Source organism: Nyctereutes procyonoides, unplaced genomic scaffold (genome assembly GCF_905146905.1).
Source record: "Nyctereutes procyonoides isolate TBG_1078 unplaced genomic scaffold, NYPRO_anot_genome, whole genome shotgun sequence".
NCBI classification, from domain to species: Eukaryota; Metazoa; Chordata; class Mammalia; order Carnivora; family Canidae; genus Nyctereutes; species Nyctereutes procyonoides.
The window spans coordinates 1,910,641-1,928,011 of NW_026575136.1; the positions used below are offsets into that span (position 1 = coordinate 1,910,641).

Sequence of the window (17,371 nt, forward strand, 5' to 3'; positions counted from 1 at the left end):
CAAGGTTGTTGCCTGTAATCCAAGGTTTGGACTCATGCAGGAGTTTTGCACATGAGAGCTCCTGTATACAACATTTCCCCCAAGGAACATTTTGATACACTATTTTTATCTCTGGTTAATTAAAAATACTCATTTATGTGGGAAAATTCTGTCTTCCCATTTAGAAGGACTTATGCAAACTAGACGCTTGCTACTAACCTCTATCTAAATTAAAACACTTAGGTGAAGTCATTGTACTACATTTGGGAATACAAAGGGAAACTTGGTTGTCACCAGTGAGGACACTCTATTCTTGATAATCTGTATCAATAATAAAGAAAAACTGTTACAGATAGAAATAAGTCATCCAGAAGTCATGTGTGTTTGATTTTAGGATATGTTTCATATCCATAGAAGATCCACTCTATATTTGGTCTATCCTTTTTTTTTTTTAAGATTTTATTTATTTATCCATGAGACACACACACACAGAGAGAGAGAGAGAGAGAGGCAGAGACATAGGCGGAGGGAGAACCAGGCTCCATGCCTGGAGCCTGATGTGGGACTCGATCCCAAGACCTGGGGATCACAACCTGAGCCAAAGGCAGATGCTCAACCACTGAGCCACTCAGGTGCCCCTGTTTGGTCTATTCTTAAATATTTTCAGAAGTTAAGTATTTCAGAGTCAGAAAGCAGTTTTCTATGAGTATATTTCTACCAATAGGAAAAAGTCAGCCCAAGGTTAAGAAAGTGGTATAAGTAGTTATAAACAACTGATAATCGACTAAGTGCCCTTATGAGTACAGTATTCTGTTGGCTATTTCATGAATACATTAATACAATCCGTGGCTCATTGGCATCAAGAAATGTGCAAACCAAAATAGGTGCAGTGAAATATATGATGATACATGCAGCAGGAATGCTGAGGCACTTCTAGCTTTGTGAACTTGGTCTATAAGTCTTAGCTTATTCAAGGGCTATTTCTAGATAATCATACCTACATTTCATCTATGCATATATGTGGTTCTTATGTACTATGTATTCATTCATTAACACAGAAAAATCAAAGAAAGGGAGAAAAGACTCAAATATCAGCTCTTTCTTCAAAAGTATTTGAGGAGATCCCTGGGTGGCTCAGTGGTTTAGTGCCTGCCTTTGGCCTAGGGCATGATCCTGGAGTCCCAGGATTGGGTCCCACGTCGGGCTCCCTGCATGGAGCCTGCTTCTCCCTCTGCTTGTGTCTCTGCCTCTCTCTCTCTGTGTGTCTTTCATGAATAAATAAATAAAATATTTTTAAAAAAGTATTTTGAGGCAAAAGTTATTCAGTCAATGTAGTTTGATGGTGGAAAGATTTGCTCACTTTTTCTGTATGCAGTAAAACACTCTTTATTACTGTACCCAGCATGGAAGACAGGTATCCCAAAGAAGAAAACATTGTTCATAAACATAGTTCCTACACATAAGAATGCACAAATAACAGAAGTACAGTTATTAAAGGGATTCTAATGACTCCCTGCCTTTATCACATGCATTTCTTTCTTAGAAGAGATTTGCACAGCTACAAGAGAAATATCATTACATATATTTCTTCTTAAAGAACCACTTAGCAAAAGAGAAGATAAATTTAGGTATTTTATTTTGGACTTTCCAATTCTATCCTGATGTTAAAGTTATAGCTTTATTGCTTCTATCAGAAGAGTTTTAAGTAAATAAATTAAATATATGTAATTAAAAAAATAATCAACCTTGTTCAATATAGTCTCCTTTTCAGTAAAGAAAATATTCTACTTGAAAAGGTAAGTAAAATTGTCAAATATGTTGATCTAGTCACCAATTTAATATAATCTGAATGACTCCAGATTCCCCAGTCTTAAGGGCTCACTCATAATTCTTACAAATCCAGAAAAGAAAAATGATGGGACCCCTTATTCCAAGTGACTTGGATCACCCACTCCTTGCCCCCTGACTCCTGAGGATCCTAGGGGTCATGCTTACATGCTCATGATGGTTGCCAACCACTGTTTGCTCCAAACTTCTGCTCCTGGTTCAAATTTTGATTTCCTATCTCCAAACCTTGCAAGTCCTTCACCTGCCTTTTCTTATCCTCTTCTGCTTTGCTCCAAATGTAAACACAGCCCTACTTCCCTCATTCTCCAAAGCACCATTCTTTGATTTGGGGAGATGGCAATATTGATGGATGGAAGAACAACAGAAACAGAATTTAGCACAAAGGCCCACAGCCACTCTTTTTCTAGCTGTTCTCCTGCTCATTGGTACCCTTCTCCCTTGCACCTACTCATAACTTCTCCCAGACCTCACCCATATCCTTGTAGCTGACTACTCTTCCTAAGATACCCACTCCTTACTTTCCTCTTGCATCCCTTTTGTTACATGGTGCAGTTTAATGCCCTTTTGCTCTATCTCTCTCATGGATAAACCTGTGCACCTATAAACCTGTCTTAACCATAGAATATATCTCTAGGATAAACTGTATTGCCCCTCAGTGTATGGAAGTGGCTGTAGTATCTTTTTTTAAAAAAATAACAATAACTTCTTTGTTGCATGAACCAAGGCAATACAAATATATGAGTCAGCTTTTAGAAAAATAGATCATGGGGATCCCTGGGTCGCGCCTTTGGCCCAGGGCGCGATCCTGGAGACCCAGGATCGAATTCCACATCGGGCTCCCGGTGCATGGAGCCTGCTTCTCCCTCTGCCTATGTCTCTGCGCCTCTCTCTCTCTCTCTCTCTCTCTCTCTCTCTCTCTCTCTCTCTATCATAAATAAATAAATAAAAATTAAAAAAAAATAGATCATGGCCAGTTTCCAGTAGTGAAAGCAAATTTAATCACAAGAAATTTGCAATCAGATTTGCCTTATATTCTTGTCAATTAACATGTATAGGATTGATCCACATTTTTATTGGTGATTTTTTCATTTGATGATATCGCTTCAAATCCCTATCTACTCAGACCAATCTATAGATAGCAACCAAGTTTGAGAATGCTCGCTGGGTCACATGAGGTGCCTGAACAACTTCCCCCTTCACCTCTGTATAAAAGCCATTGCTCTAACCTGCCTTCTTGGCCCAAACTATAATTCTTGAAACCATCTTCTCCATATTTGACTCATGAAAACATTCCTTAAGCTTGAATATTGCCTTAAAATTTGGAACACATATATCAAAATGGTTCAGAGTAAGTTATGTTATTATCAAGACTTTTGTAGTCATTTTCTTTTTTCTTTTCTTTTAAAGATCTTATTTATTTATTCATGAGAGACACAGAGAGAAGGCAGAGACAGGGAGAGAGAGAAGCAGGCTCCATGCAGGGAGCTCGATGTGGGACTCGATCATGGAACTCCAGGATCACACCCTGAGCCGAAGGCAGACACACTCAACCCCTGAGCTGCTCAGGCATCCCTGCAGTCACTTTCTGAGTGGAATTTGCTTCATAATTACCTAGAAGTGAAGAAACCTGTTTGAGAAGAAGCCTTTGCTTTAAGGCAGTATTGTCATCCACAGCTACACTTCAATGCAGAAAATTGGGTACTCATTGTAGACAATTAAGACAAGCCTAGAACTAGTTACTAAATTAAATTACCAAGAACACTTATCTAGCTAATATCTAGGCAGATAATGGTATGTCTTACTCTAAAGAGTCATCTTAAATATGCCACATGAGTAAGACTGTTTCTTGTCCATCTCAGACACTGATCTATTAACAAGTTATTACTCTGAATAGACTGAATTACTGTTACTTGAGTACCATATGGACACTCACTTTTGCAATTTATTAGTCATAGTATAAGGAAATATGGGATCAGTTTCTAGAATTATGCAGAGACCGAGGTTCGCTATATATTCCATATGTGCCATGTGTGTTCAGCTATACTGAAAACAGTGGACAGCCTGTACTATCAGTCCCATACTGGCTGCACAGGGGATAGCTATTGTGTAGATTTGGTTCATTCAGCTTTTCTTGAGCTTCTACAGTCAGTCACTGCTAGGCTCTGAAGGAGGCAGATGACTACTACTTTTCCTCTGCTTTTGAAGGGCTCTTATGTAATGGAAGACTGAGACAGGTAAACACTTGGAGCAGTGTGCTAAGTTTCTTGTCAGAGGCACATGAGGAGTTTAGGAGAGCTCCTTGAGAGCAGTTCTACTTCTTATCTCTTTGGCAGCTGGAGTACACTTAATAGATATTTGAATTGAACTGAGTAAGTTATTTTTTAATAATTTATTATATCTGCCTTATAATATTTTACTACTTCTGAATGTCTGTCTAAAAAAAGAGACCATGTTTTGGCTAAAATTTACTACATGATGGCATGGAATCATTCTGGAGATTTGAAGGTAAATTTAATAAACAGGAGTAAAAGATTCAATATAGAAGATACACATATACACTAGAGCACACACTGGAACAGGCAGAGAAGACTGATGAAGGGTGGGCAAGCAAAACTCATTAGGAAAAGAAAGACATTGAATTCAGAATTAAATGACAGCATTTACTGTTAGAATACATGTTGCTTGAGGGAAGAGAGACTTTTCTCTGTGATCATAAGTATCACTTACAGAACTAGCCCAGCTCAGTAAATATTCATTTAATTAGAACAAGCAGAAGTTCCTGATTATATAAAGATAAAAGATTTGATTTGGGGATGAAAAGGAAGAGAAATAAAGAGAAAGAGGTAGATTTTTAAAATGAGTTATTCTCACACTAAAATGATATCAGTAGCAGCATGCTTTTCTAAAAATGCAGTAGCCAGGCATTAGTTTTGAGAGTTGTTAGTTAAAATGCAACTTTTCTAGTTAAGGGGGTTTTAGCCAGAGGAGACAATAGTTTTTGTCCTTCCCTCTCCTTACCTAAGGAAGGAGGAAAATCATGGTGTGTTATTTTTAATACAATGAGAGAAAAAGAATCTGGTTTATATCATGTTGGAAACAAAAGTAACGCCATATGTTGTGCCCACTGAGAGCCATTATGATAATGCATCAGTTAGAAAGTGTATAATTGCTCAGCTCAGAAATGGCACCAAGTCACACAACACTAACACCAGCAATCAGTGTCTGGTTATTTTTTTCTCTGACAGGTTAAAAATAAAAATAAGAATGATAATACAGCTTCTCCTCAACCATTGAAATATTTATTTTCTTATAAAGTCTTATTTGTAGGCATATCCTTATTTGAGTAATCACTATCTTTGTAATTAAAGATTTTTTTAATACATAGTCATGATCTTAATTTTTTTTCACTGGACTGAGGTTTTGTTTTTTACTGCCTCATTCCAATTTACCTTCTAGAGCACACCCTGCAGTTATTGCTCCCTCTTCTGAAATATTAGTGGAATGTCAATTATCTAAGCTTTTAAATTTTATCATTTTCTGCCTTAGATAGTCTCTTTTGTTGAGTTCAATCATAACATTTTAGCCCAATCCATGGATGAGGGCCAGGGGTCTTTGAGCATCTAATAATTATATGCATAATTAATAATATGGGTATTTATTGTTTGTGTACTTTCCTGGAAAGTTAATTACTTCATTAGACTGTAAAAGAGGTTTGGGAACAACAACAACAAAAAAAACTTAAACTTTGAAATCTTCACTATTAATCCCGGAAGCTCATAGAAAATATAGGTTCTCACTTGCATTGTTTTGCCAAGTCCAAATTAATTCCCTAATATGTCAACAATATTTATTTACTGTGTGTGCCAGTCATGGTTTTTTTTAGTTCCTTTACTTTTTCTTGCCCCAATCCTATGCATAAATTCTATTGTTATCCCTGTATTGCTGATGATTAAACTGAGGCAGTTTCATAAAGCTAGTCAGAAGAAAAGGCAGGCTTTGTACTTAGGCGGTTGTCTTTAAAGACCCTCTTAATTACTACACTGTATCAATTGTGTATATAACATCCCATTATTATATGCAGGTATTAGAGGATCCACAAGTAGATGCTCATTTGTATTGCTGTATCAGTATTACAGATTTCTGAATAGCAAGTTTGCTTTTCCAGCCTCAAGATTACAACCAATGAAAATACATTATCAAACTAATTCCACAGTATGTTCATTTATTTTTTAAGTACTTTTTACCCATCTGCCATGTGCTTAGCATTGTGCAATAATTCACTTAAATTATCTTATTTAATACTTGCAGTTGCATTTGAGGTAAACATGGTTATTCCACTTTATAGATGAGAAAACTGAGGTTCTGAGAAATTTATAACAAACCTCATATTATTCTTGAAGTGTCAAAAGTACATTCCAACCTGTGTCTCTCTCACTTAGAGGTTGCATCTCTTAGCTTCTACACTGGGCTGAGTTTTCAATTAAATACAATAGACATTGCTAAAATATCTTCTAAAGCTGGGGACAAAATTTGTAAGAATCAGCCTAGTTATTGGCAGTGCAAGGCAGCATAAGTGGAGACATGAAAGGCTACCCCATTTTTTGTTTGAGAAAATCAGCATTGTATTTATTATGCTCTTTCTATTTCAATTCTTACTCTTAGATCCTCTCCTCTGAACTCAAGACTCATGTAAACAACTGCCTTCTTCCTATCACTGTTGGAATATCCAAGAGATACGTATCAATAGACATCTCACATTTACATTTCCAAAACTTGACACCTGATGACACTCTTAAAACTTATCTTCCTTATTATTCCCACTTCCTTTTTTTAAAAGATTTTATTTATTTATTCATGAGAGACACAGAGAGAGGCAGAGACAGGCAGAGGGAGCAGTAGACTCCCTGCAGGGACTTGAACCCAGGACCCTGGGATCATGACCTGAGCCAAAGGCAGACATCTGCTGAACCATGGAGCCACCCAGGTGCCTTTTTTCTTCCATTTTCCAATAATGACAATTCTCTTTTTTCAGATGGTTGGGCCAAAATCATGGGGGACACTGACTCTGTTTTTACTCACACCCAATATCCAAATTGTTGGCAAATCTCACTAGATCTAGGAACATAATAGATTAAAAAAAAAATCTAACCACTTCTCACTTCCAAAAGCTAATTGTTCCAATTACCATCACCTGGCACCCAGATTATTGCCATAACCTCTTTACTGTTCTATTTCTGCCCTAATGCCCCATAGTCTATTCTCATCTGTGCGACCAAATAACTTTATTAAAATGTAAATTAGGTTAAGTCACTTCAATGTTGCATTGTCTAATATGAAAGCTAGATTTGGCTATTGAAATTGGTATTTAAATGAGTTGCAATGAAGTAAAACTTATAATTTATTTCCTTGGTCATACTAACCACAGTTCAAATGCTTCTTAGCCACAGATAGTTAGTGGCTATCATCCATATTGGACAATGTGGATATAAAATATGTCCATCAATCCAGAAAGTTCTTTCAGACACCATTACAATGACTTCCTATCTCACCCCACATGATATGGCACCCTATCCACTTCCCCCACCACTCATCAAACTTCATCTTCTACTCTCCCCTTTGCTCATTGAATTCCAATCTCATTGATTTCCTGGCTAGTTCTTAACATGCCAAAAGCATGTTCCTGCCTCAGGTCCTTTGTAGTTCCTATTCTCTCTACTTAAGGTCATTTTCTCTCTGATACCTACATGGTTTGTCATATCTCTGCTCAAATGTCACATTATTACAGAGACTTTCTGTGACCACCCTATATAAAACAGCAACACATCCAGCTCTTGGACCCTCCTTATTCCTTGCTCTGATTTGTTTTTCATTAGGATCTAGCACCATCTGATATGTGATTTATTTACTTCTGTTTTTAACTTTCCCCCTGCTGTACACTCCTTAAACTAAGCTACCCAAAGGCAAGAATATTTCTTTACCGACTGTTTTAATCTAAACATCTAGTATACTTCCTGGCAGAGTAGGAAAATGAAAAGAAGAATAAGTAAAAGCATGAACTTTGTTTTATCTCATAGGAAACAGTGGCTGGGACAAGCTATGGAAAAAGTATGGAACCCGCTTACCTCAGGATGACCTCTGCCAGTATGTCACATCGTCTGACCTCACGCAGATGCTGGACAAATTGGGGATTAAGTATGAGTGTTATGACCTTCTGTCCACCATGGACATATCTGATTGTTTTACTGATGGCAATGAAAATGGAGAACTGCTTTGTGATTTTTTGACAGAAACCTGCAACTTTAACACAACAGCACCACCTGATCTCAAAGCAGAAATTATGAAAGATCTGCAAGAGTCTGAATTCAGTGTAAAGAAAGAGGGAAAGGTTCTTTTTAATAATAATCTGAGTTTCATAGTGGTTGAGGCATAAATATCAATCATGAGAGTGTACTCAAAAATTATATTTTGAATAATGTTGATCATTTATTTCTGTATTAAAATTACAAACACATCTTGGTATAAGTAGAACATTGTCTCTTATATATAAAATCTAGAAAATTCCAAGACATTCTCAGATTTCCATGCAGAATCCTATAGGATACTCTTTGTCTTATCCTATCCATTCTCCCTATCAAAAGGCCACATTCAGGTTAAATACCACATAAGCTAGAGAAATGAGACAACTAGTTTCACTGGCTTATTGACAAGAAAATCTTTTCCATTTGTTGATTATACTGGAATTTCCCAAAATATTAATAAAACATGTACCATGGATTCTTTAAATACTAAAAAGTATGTACTTGTTGATATATATGAAAAAGTATATGTTTATTGATTTTTTCTTCTTTTATTAAGAATTATTTGCCTGTGTACTTTCCTCTAGTAGTTTCTATCTTGTTTTTATTGATTACTAGATGTAAGCACCTTAGGATATTAGAAAATTCATTGTCATGTGTTCCATTTGCTTCCATTTTATTTTCTCTTTTCTCTTTATTATCTTTTATCTTTGACTTTATAGATTTTGTTTTTTGATATACTGAATTATTTTTCTATTTTATTCAGTCACATTTTAAGTTTTTTTTTTCTTTTTTAATTTCTGGGCTTCTGACACATTTTTAAAGGCCTTTTTAAAACAAGGCTTTAGAATATTTACATATTTTATTATAAAAAGTTATAGTTTCACTTTAAAAAAATAAATCTTTGGTTATGTTTGAAATTTACCTAAGTGTAGAAGTCTGAGAAGATGGCCGAGTAGAAGGGCTCTAAGATCACCTAGTCCCACAGTAACTCATATCAGCATAAAATAACTCAGAAAATACCCCAAAGACTGGCAGAGAAAAACCCCACAACTAAAGGTAAAGGAGAGGCCACATGTAATTGGATAGGAAGGGTGAATATGAGGTGGGGAGCCAAAAGACCCTTGGCTGTCTGCAGTTGAGAGGGAACCAAAGGCATGGAGAAGGATGAGAAACAGTTACATCAGGGAGCCTCCATGGGGAAGAAGAATCCCCAAGACATTCGCCTTTGAAAGTGAAAGGGGCTGAATTTCATGAGTTCTTACAATCAGCAATATGTAAAGCCTGAAATTTTAAAAATTAGCAGGCTTAGCTCTGGGTAAGTCCAATGTATTATAAGAAACTGAGTTCCTGCCCTTAAAGAACAGCACAACAAATAGCCCATGTAAATACAGCAAAGAAGTAGTAGTTTGAAAAATACCTGCCAAAACAGAGAGTCCTGTGTGTTTTGGGGGCCTTATTCCAAGCAACAGGTGACCTCCACATACACCTGGTTAAAATTGCACTCCCTGCCCACGTGGCCTTTGCAGAGCAGCACTGGCCAGCTCTGGTCTTCACAGCAACTTCATGTACCCTATGGAAGAGAACTAGCACCACCTTGTTAAAAGTGTGTGCTCCACCCACTACTTTCAAGAGCAGGAGATGTGGCTGACTTTCCTAACACATAAAAATAGACATGGAAGGTTAGACAAAATAAGGAGACAGAGGAATATGTTCCAAATGAAAGAAGAGAACAAAACCATAGGAAGAGACCTAAGCAATACAAATATAAGTAATATGCCTGATAGAGAATTTAATGATCAAAAGACAGACACTGGACTTGAGAAATGAGTGGAGGCATCAAGAGACCCTTAACAAAGTGATAAAAAAAGAACCAATCACAGATGAAAAATACAATAAATGAAATTAAAAATACACTAGATGGAATAAATAGGTTAGAGGAAAGAGAAGAAAAAATTAATGACTTGGAAGACAGTAATGGAAAGCAAACAAGCTGAGGAGGTAAAAGAAAGAAAATATACAAAATGAGAATTTAGTGACTGCATCAAGGATAATAACATTTGCAATATAGGGATCCCTAAGAAGAGAAAGAAAAGGGAGCAGAAAATTTATTTGAAGGAATAATAACTGAAACTTCCTGAATCTTGGGAAAGAAACAAAAACCCAGATCCAGGAGGCACAGATATTCCCCAATAAAATCAACCCAAAGAGGTCCACACAAAGACAGACAATACTTAAAATGGCAAAAAGATGTAATAAAGACAAAAAAATTAAAGCAGAAAGAGAAAAGACAATAATTTACAAGGGAAATTCCATAAGGCTATCAGTGGATTATTTAGCAAAAACTTTTAAGGCCAGAAGGGAATGGCATATATGCAAAGTGCTGAATGGGAAAAATGTACAATCAAGAATACTTTATCCAGAAAGGCTAGCAGTCAGAATAGGAGGAAGAATAAGGAATTTCTCAGACAAAAACTAAAGAACTTCATGACCGCCAAACCAGCCTTTAACAGTCCCTGTTAAAAGGGGCTACTGCATATGACATGATACTATATATAACCCTAAAGATTCCACAAAAAAATACTAGAACTGATAAATAAATTCAGTAAAGTTGCAGGATACAAAATCAATGTACAGAAATCTATTGCATTTTTATATGCTAATAATTATGCAGCAAAAGAGAAATTAAGGAAACTATCCCATTTACAACTGCACTAAAACCAATAAAATACCTAGGAATGAACCTAACCAAAGAGGTGAAAGACCTGTACTCTGAAAATTATAAAATATTAATGAAAGAAATTGAAGATGACACAAATAAATGGAAAGACATTCCATGTGCATGAATTGGAAGAACAAATATTAAAATGTCCGTATACCCAAAGCAATCTACACATTTATGCAATCCCCATCAAAATACCAACAGCATTTTTCAAAGAACTAAAACAAACTATTCTAAAACTTATATGGAACCAGACAAGACCCCAAATAGCCAAAGCAATCTTCAAAAGGAAAAACAAAAATGGAGGCATCACAGTTCTGGACCTTGAGTTATATTACAAAGCATAGACCAAAACAGTATGATACTGACATAAAAACAGACACATATAGATCAATGGAACAGAACACCCAGAAATCAATCCATAAGTATATGGTCAATTAATCTTTGGCAAAGGAGGCAAGACTATGCAATGTGAAAAAGGCAGTTTCTTCAATAAATTGTGTTGGGAAAACCAGACAACATACAAAAGAATGAAACTGGACCATTTTCTTCTACCATAAAAATAAACTCAAAATGCATTAAGAACCTAAGTGTGAGACCTGATACTATAAATATCCTAAAACATAACACAGCCAGTAATTTCTCTAACTTCAGCTTCAGAAACATTTTTCTAGATATGCCTCCTGAGGCAAGGAAAATAAAAGCGAAAACAAACTTGCACTTGACGGGATGAGCACTGGGTGTTATTTTGTATGTTAGTAAATTGAACACCAATAAAAAATAAATTTATTATTAAAAAAAAACTTGGGATTATATTAAAATAAAACACTTCTGAACAGCAAAACTGGTTAAAAACAACCAACAAGATTAAAAGACAACATACTGAATGGGAGAATATATTTGCAAATGATATACCCAATAAGGGGTTAGTATCCAAAATATATAAAAAATTTTACAACCGCACACCAAAAAAATTCACTTAACAAATGAGAAGATATGAACAGATATTTCTCCAAAGAAAACACATATGACCAACACATTAAAAAATGTTCAACATCCCCCATCATGAGGGAAATGCAAATCAAAACTACAAAAAATATTCCTCACACCTGTCAGAACAGCTAAAATAAAAAAATAAATAAAAATAAAAAAACATAAAAAACAAGTGTTGACTGGATGTAGAGAAAAAGGAACCCTAGAGCACCCTTGGTGGGACTGCAAACTGCTGTACTCATTGTGGAATACGGTATGGAGATTCCTCAAAAAGTTAAAGAGATATATGTACTACTAGGTTTATTGAAGTATTGTTTACAATAGTCGAGATATGACAGCAACCCAAGTGTCCATTGATTAATGAATGGATAAAGAAGTGATTTTATATATTTATTCCATTATATAATGGAATATTATTGCCATAAAAAAGAATGAAATCTTGCCACTTGCAACAACATGGATGGGGCTAGAGAGTATAATGCTAGTGAAATAAGTCAGAGAAAGACAAATATCAAATGATTTCAATCCTTTGTGGAATTTAAGAAACAAAACAAAGGAACAAAGAAAAAGAAAAAAGAGAAAGAGAGACATAAACTAAGAAACAGACTTTTAAGTATAGAGAACAAACTGATGAGGATTAAAGAGTACACTTATCATGATGAGCCCTGAGTAATGTATAGAACTGCTGACTTACTATAGTGTACACCTGAACTAATGTAACACTGTATGCTAACTATATTGGAATTAAAATTTTAAAACTTAATTTTAAAAAAAGGAAATTTACATAAGTGTAAGGAGTGAAAAAGAGAACAAACTGTTTATCCTCACAAAGATAGGTAGCTATACACAATTTCCTTGGAGGGAGGGAAACTCCACAGACTTAAAATGCATTCTGTATCACTTATCAAATTTCCAGAAAATCTTGAATCTATTTTAATCCTCTAGAGTCTCTTATATTCCTCTAATATCTCTTTTAAGAGCAAAAGTCATTCTTGGACAGGATTTCAGAGGATTTTTGAGAGTATTGAATGTGTTTTATCTTTAATGGTGAACATCTATCATTCTTATAAAAGCAGTACATCTCTTTAAATAAGTAAATAATCCAGTAATTTATAATTAATAAGTAAAGACATATTTAAAGTAAGTAAACAATTACTACTTTCTGTTAGATACAGAACAACAGTTAGATTTTACTGAAGAGCTCATGGACCCTCATTCTCCCAGGGATGAAGCCTTCAACATAGTAGAAGGTATTCATAGAAGGTATTTACTCTTTCACATTACAGAGCTACCATTTAACGTTGCAGGATAATCACAGAGTTAACACCTCTCCCTAATCTCCTGCTGAGGCCCAGGAAGTATACGGGAGTGCACAGCCTATTTTTGTTAACAAAAGACCAAACTTTGTTGTTCATTATGAGTAAAACTGGCTTGCATTGCCCTCTTTTCTTGGACAACTTCATCAATGTTTTCTGAATTATCAGTGACAACAAATGAAATGACAGTTAACCAATCAGTTTCCTGAATATGAACCCTGAACCATTAATCATACTGATATGTACTACTGACAAAGGAAATCTGTGAGGCAGACATAATTGATGGATATGGGCCATGACGACCTTGAACAACGTCCCCAAAAGGATAGAAATCAAGACTCTGTAGAGCAAATTATGGCCTTTTCTGAAAAGCACACATACAAAACAAAACAAGAACTGAATAATATGCTACTTACAGATAGAAAAGAATAGTACTCCATAGAGGGATATTTGTAAAAATGGCCTTTCTCATCCCTAAAAACATCACTTACTAAAAAACAAACAAACAAACAAACAAACAAAAAAAAACAAAACAAAAAAAACTTCTCACCTGCTTCAATTTGTTAAGGTAACGGGAACACTTGAGCCTTTAAAACAAAAATCCCCATGAGTACTTACCAGGCAGTGATAGAAAGTTACATAGGTACAAGGAATGAAACTATTGACTCTTTGATTTTGTTCTTTTGGTTCAGAAAAAAAGCCTGTAACATGAATTTGGAATGCTAGTTTATACAAAATATTATTTCCCAGTGTTTAATATGGTGCCATTCATATGGGTCCCAAGTAATGGGTGTTTAGTGAATGATTTCTTTCTCAAGCATTCATCTTGTAACCATGTGTTTATATTCTTTTTTTTTCTGCCTGTGTGTTTATATTCTTACTGAAAGTATAACTCAAGAACCCAATAAAATTCTTTGTTGCCCTTAGTATTTATATAAACCTTAACTTATTTAAAGTATTTCGGACACTTTTTTGATTTTGTTGTTAGGGAGTATTGCCAAAATCCAGAGAAAACGCTAAGTGGAGTGCACTATTACAGGGTTCTGATATTTGCTTATTATAAAAATTGGCAATTTTCTTAATAAAAAATTCTGCCAATCTGTGCACACGTAAAATAGTAATGATTTCTGGTGTATCTCCATAAAAACATACACAAAGGTCACAAAGAATACTAGATCTTAAGTCTGTGAAACTGCATAGACCTGAATGTATATTTAATGTTTCAAATGTTTGCTTAATAGGAGTAGCTTACACAGAATATTTTGTCATTTTAAAGGCATATATACATGTATTTACCCCATCAGAACCTTATTTCTGAGAAAATAAGGACTTCTTGCTAAGCCCTGCAGGGAAATGAATATATATAATCTTGTCAGATGAAAGGCAGACCAGACTTCTGGGTTAACCCTAGTCTGTTAGTTACTTACTAAGTGATCTCAGGTAACTGATTTCTTCTTGATTCTCACACTTCTTCACCTTCAAAATGAATATAATCATAGTATCTACCTCAGAAGATGGTCATAAGGATTTCAGGAGTTAAGCTGCATAAATACACTCATAAAATGGCAGACTCAGGGAATTTCAAAAATAGTAGCAATGCTTATTATTAATTGCTTATAACAATTCAGTATAAAATGCAGAGCAGATAAAAAATGAAAATTAAAGAAAATTATGACTGAGGCCAGAGAGCTGGTACCTAGAGAGGTCAACCTAATAATTCATAACCTTGATATTTCTAGCCAAAGACTGGTGGGCTTTCTGTGTCTACTGGAGCCAAGCTGGTGGTTCATGAAACCAAAGGTGCCATCAGGGTTGGGCCACTCTAGCCCCACGTTGAGATACCTGCCCATCTGATGCTGTAAGTGCCTGTGCTCTGTACTGTCTGAAGTGGCCCCATTTCAACCTAGTCTGCAGACCAATGGGTGGGAAGCTAATACAAGGTGGCAACTCACTGGTTGGCCAGAAATTGACTGGAATGATTTCTCTTGAAAAATATCAAATGGATCCTTTTAATTCTTCTCTTAAAAATTTTGAAATTATAGGGGCGCCTGGGTGGCTTAGTCAGTTAAGTGTTTGCCTTAGGTTCAGGTCACGATCTCAGGGTCCTAGGATGGAGCCCCACATAGGATTCCCTGCTCAGTGGGGAGCCTGCTTCTTCCTCTCCTTTTGCCCCTCCCCCCTTCTCATGCTCTCACTCAGTCTATCTCAAATAAATAAATAAAATCTTTAACAAAATTAGAAATCTAGGGAGATTTGGCATTTGTACTGTCACTCATGAAATATACATTCAATAATATTTATCATGTGAGGCATTGTTCTTAGCAAGAGTGATACTGCAGTAAAGAAAACAAAGTTCCCAATGCTACTGGTGTGATTTCTAGACGCAGTGGGAGGGAAGACAGAAAAATAGATATGTCAGATAGTGATAGACACTAATAAGAAAATAAAAGTAGATAAGGAGAAAAGAGTACCAAAGGGTATAATATTAGTTAGAATTGTGAAGGAAGTCCTTTTTAAAGAAGTGAGATTTGAACAGAAGTTTAAATGAAGTGCAAGGGAAAGACATGCAAAAAGATGGGAGAAGAACATTTCAGAAAGGACTTATAAGTACAAAGGCCCTGATGTGAGAATGAGCTTGACATATTCAAAGGACTGTCAGGAGGCTAGGTGGCACTCTGTAGTAGATGAGATGAAAGGTCTTAAGACAGAGTCAATCCAGAGTAGCTACTGTAGACCATATGCAGGACCTCAAGATGTTAGTTAGAAAGACAGGAATGGGGCATATACAGGAATGAGAGATACCAGGAGTGTAAAACCACATGGCATTTGAATGGGAGATGAGCTTTGGCTGTCTTAAGTAATGCCCCTTGCCATTTCCAATCTCTGTCTATGTCTATCCTGAAAACAAATACCATTTACCTTGCAGTATCCTAGGGCATATCTGCCTCTTGCAACTCAGATGTCCTAGATAGAACAGCATAAAACATTTCACTTGATTCTTACTTAATTTGAAAGATTGGTTATCATTATCCCACTTTGGAGGTGAGGAGGCTAAGGTACTAATAAGTTAAATGATTTAGCCCAATTCTCAAAGCAAGTTTGTAACAGGGTGTAAGCAAGACTCTATATCTTCTGACTTTACGCTATATGTCTGTACAGTGGGAAAATTAAGTTAATGATGCTCTTTCATCTTAGATGTAGCTTGTCTTAAAAGGTAAGACTTCATAGAACGAAATTCCTTTTGCCCCAAAGTTCCATCTGCAAATCGAAGGAAGTTGATCCTATCATAGAAGAGAAGAAGCATCAGAGGGCCAAAGGGTAGTATTAACTCACTTCTTTGAATGGTAAAATAATACTCTTTCTAAACACTATCCTTCACTAGTGAGTTTGCTTTTTTAAATTATTATTATTATTATTATTATTATTATTATTATTTAGTTTGTTTTAATCAAGTCCCAAATACCTGGGTTCTCCCAACCATTTGCCTTGATTTTTGCCTTTATTTCTCTACCACTATTCCTACCAGGTCCCAGGCATCACCAATTTCATGTTTAAATTATCTGTCACCCATATCCTAGTTCCCCTATGATTCATATGCCAGGCAACACACACATCCATAGTACACAATCAACTAATGCAGGTTAGTTAAAGCTGCAGGTTGTGTAATCCATTTCTCAACATGATATACACTGTAAAAAGGCAACTGCAGTAAAGGGGTGGAAGTTGATTTAAGAGGCTCCCCGGGCAACAACAGTCACAATTTTCAAATGTGCCAAAAATTCATTAGGGTTCCATGTCAGATTGCCGTAATCTCTGTAGCAATAGATTAATAAATACAGTAATGCGTTGTTCTGGAGGCTGCAATGACACATTGTGGATATTCTGTATAAGTGGTGTCTTCCCATGATCATATTCTTCTCTTGAGGAATTATCTGTTTCCTGATTTGTCTTAATGATACTTGAAGGACTTTGCAAACAACCTGCCTAGGGTAGAAAATGTTGAAATAAATCATAGGAGCCATCAACTACAGTCCAAGCTTGGTGAGCTCTCCAAAGACATTTGATACAGAAGATGCAGGAAAATGTCAGTACTTATATTTATGTCCTACAGCTAACTAATTTCATGCTAATTTCATTTCTATACTGTGATTCTTCTTTCTACCTGTGCTGATAGATGGATTTCATGAGTTAATTCTCCAGTTTCCAATGCAGGCAGA

The 17,371-nt window shown here is 35.8% G+C and overlaps 1 protein-coding gene across 1 annotated transcript in view; it reads left to right on the plus strand.

Annotated features, from left to right (window-relative positions):
- LOC129495561 (histamine N-methyltransferase) overlaps window positions 1-14,080 on the plus strand; it is a 51,280-nt gene extending 37,200 nt beyond the window's left edge. Inside the window, exon 6 of the mRNA XM_055303202.1 lies at window positions 7,902-14,080. Coding sequence (XP_055159177.1) covers window positions 7,902-8,257 — 356 coding nt within the window. The 3' untranslated portion in view covers window positions 8,258-14,080. The remainder of the gene's footprint in view (window positions 1-7,901) is intronic.
- The last annotated feature ends 3,291 nt before the right edge of the window (window positions 14,081-17,371 follow it).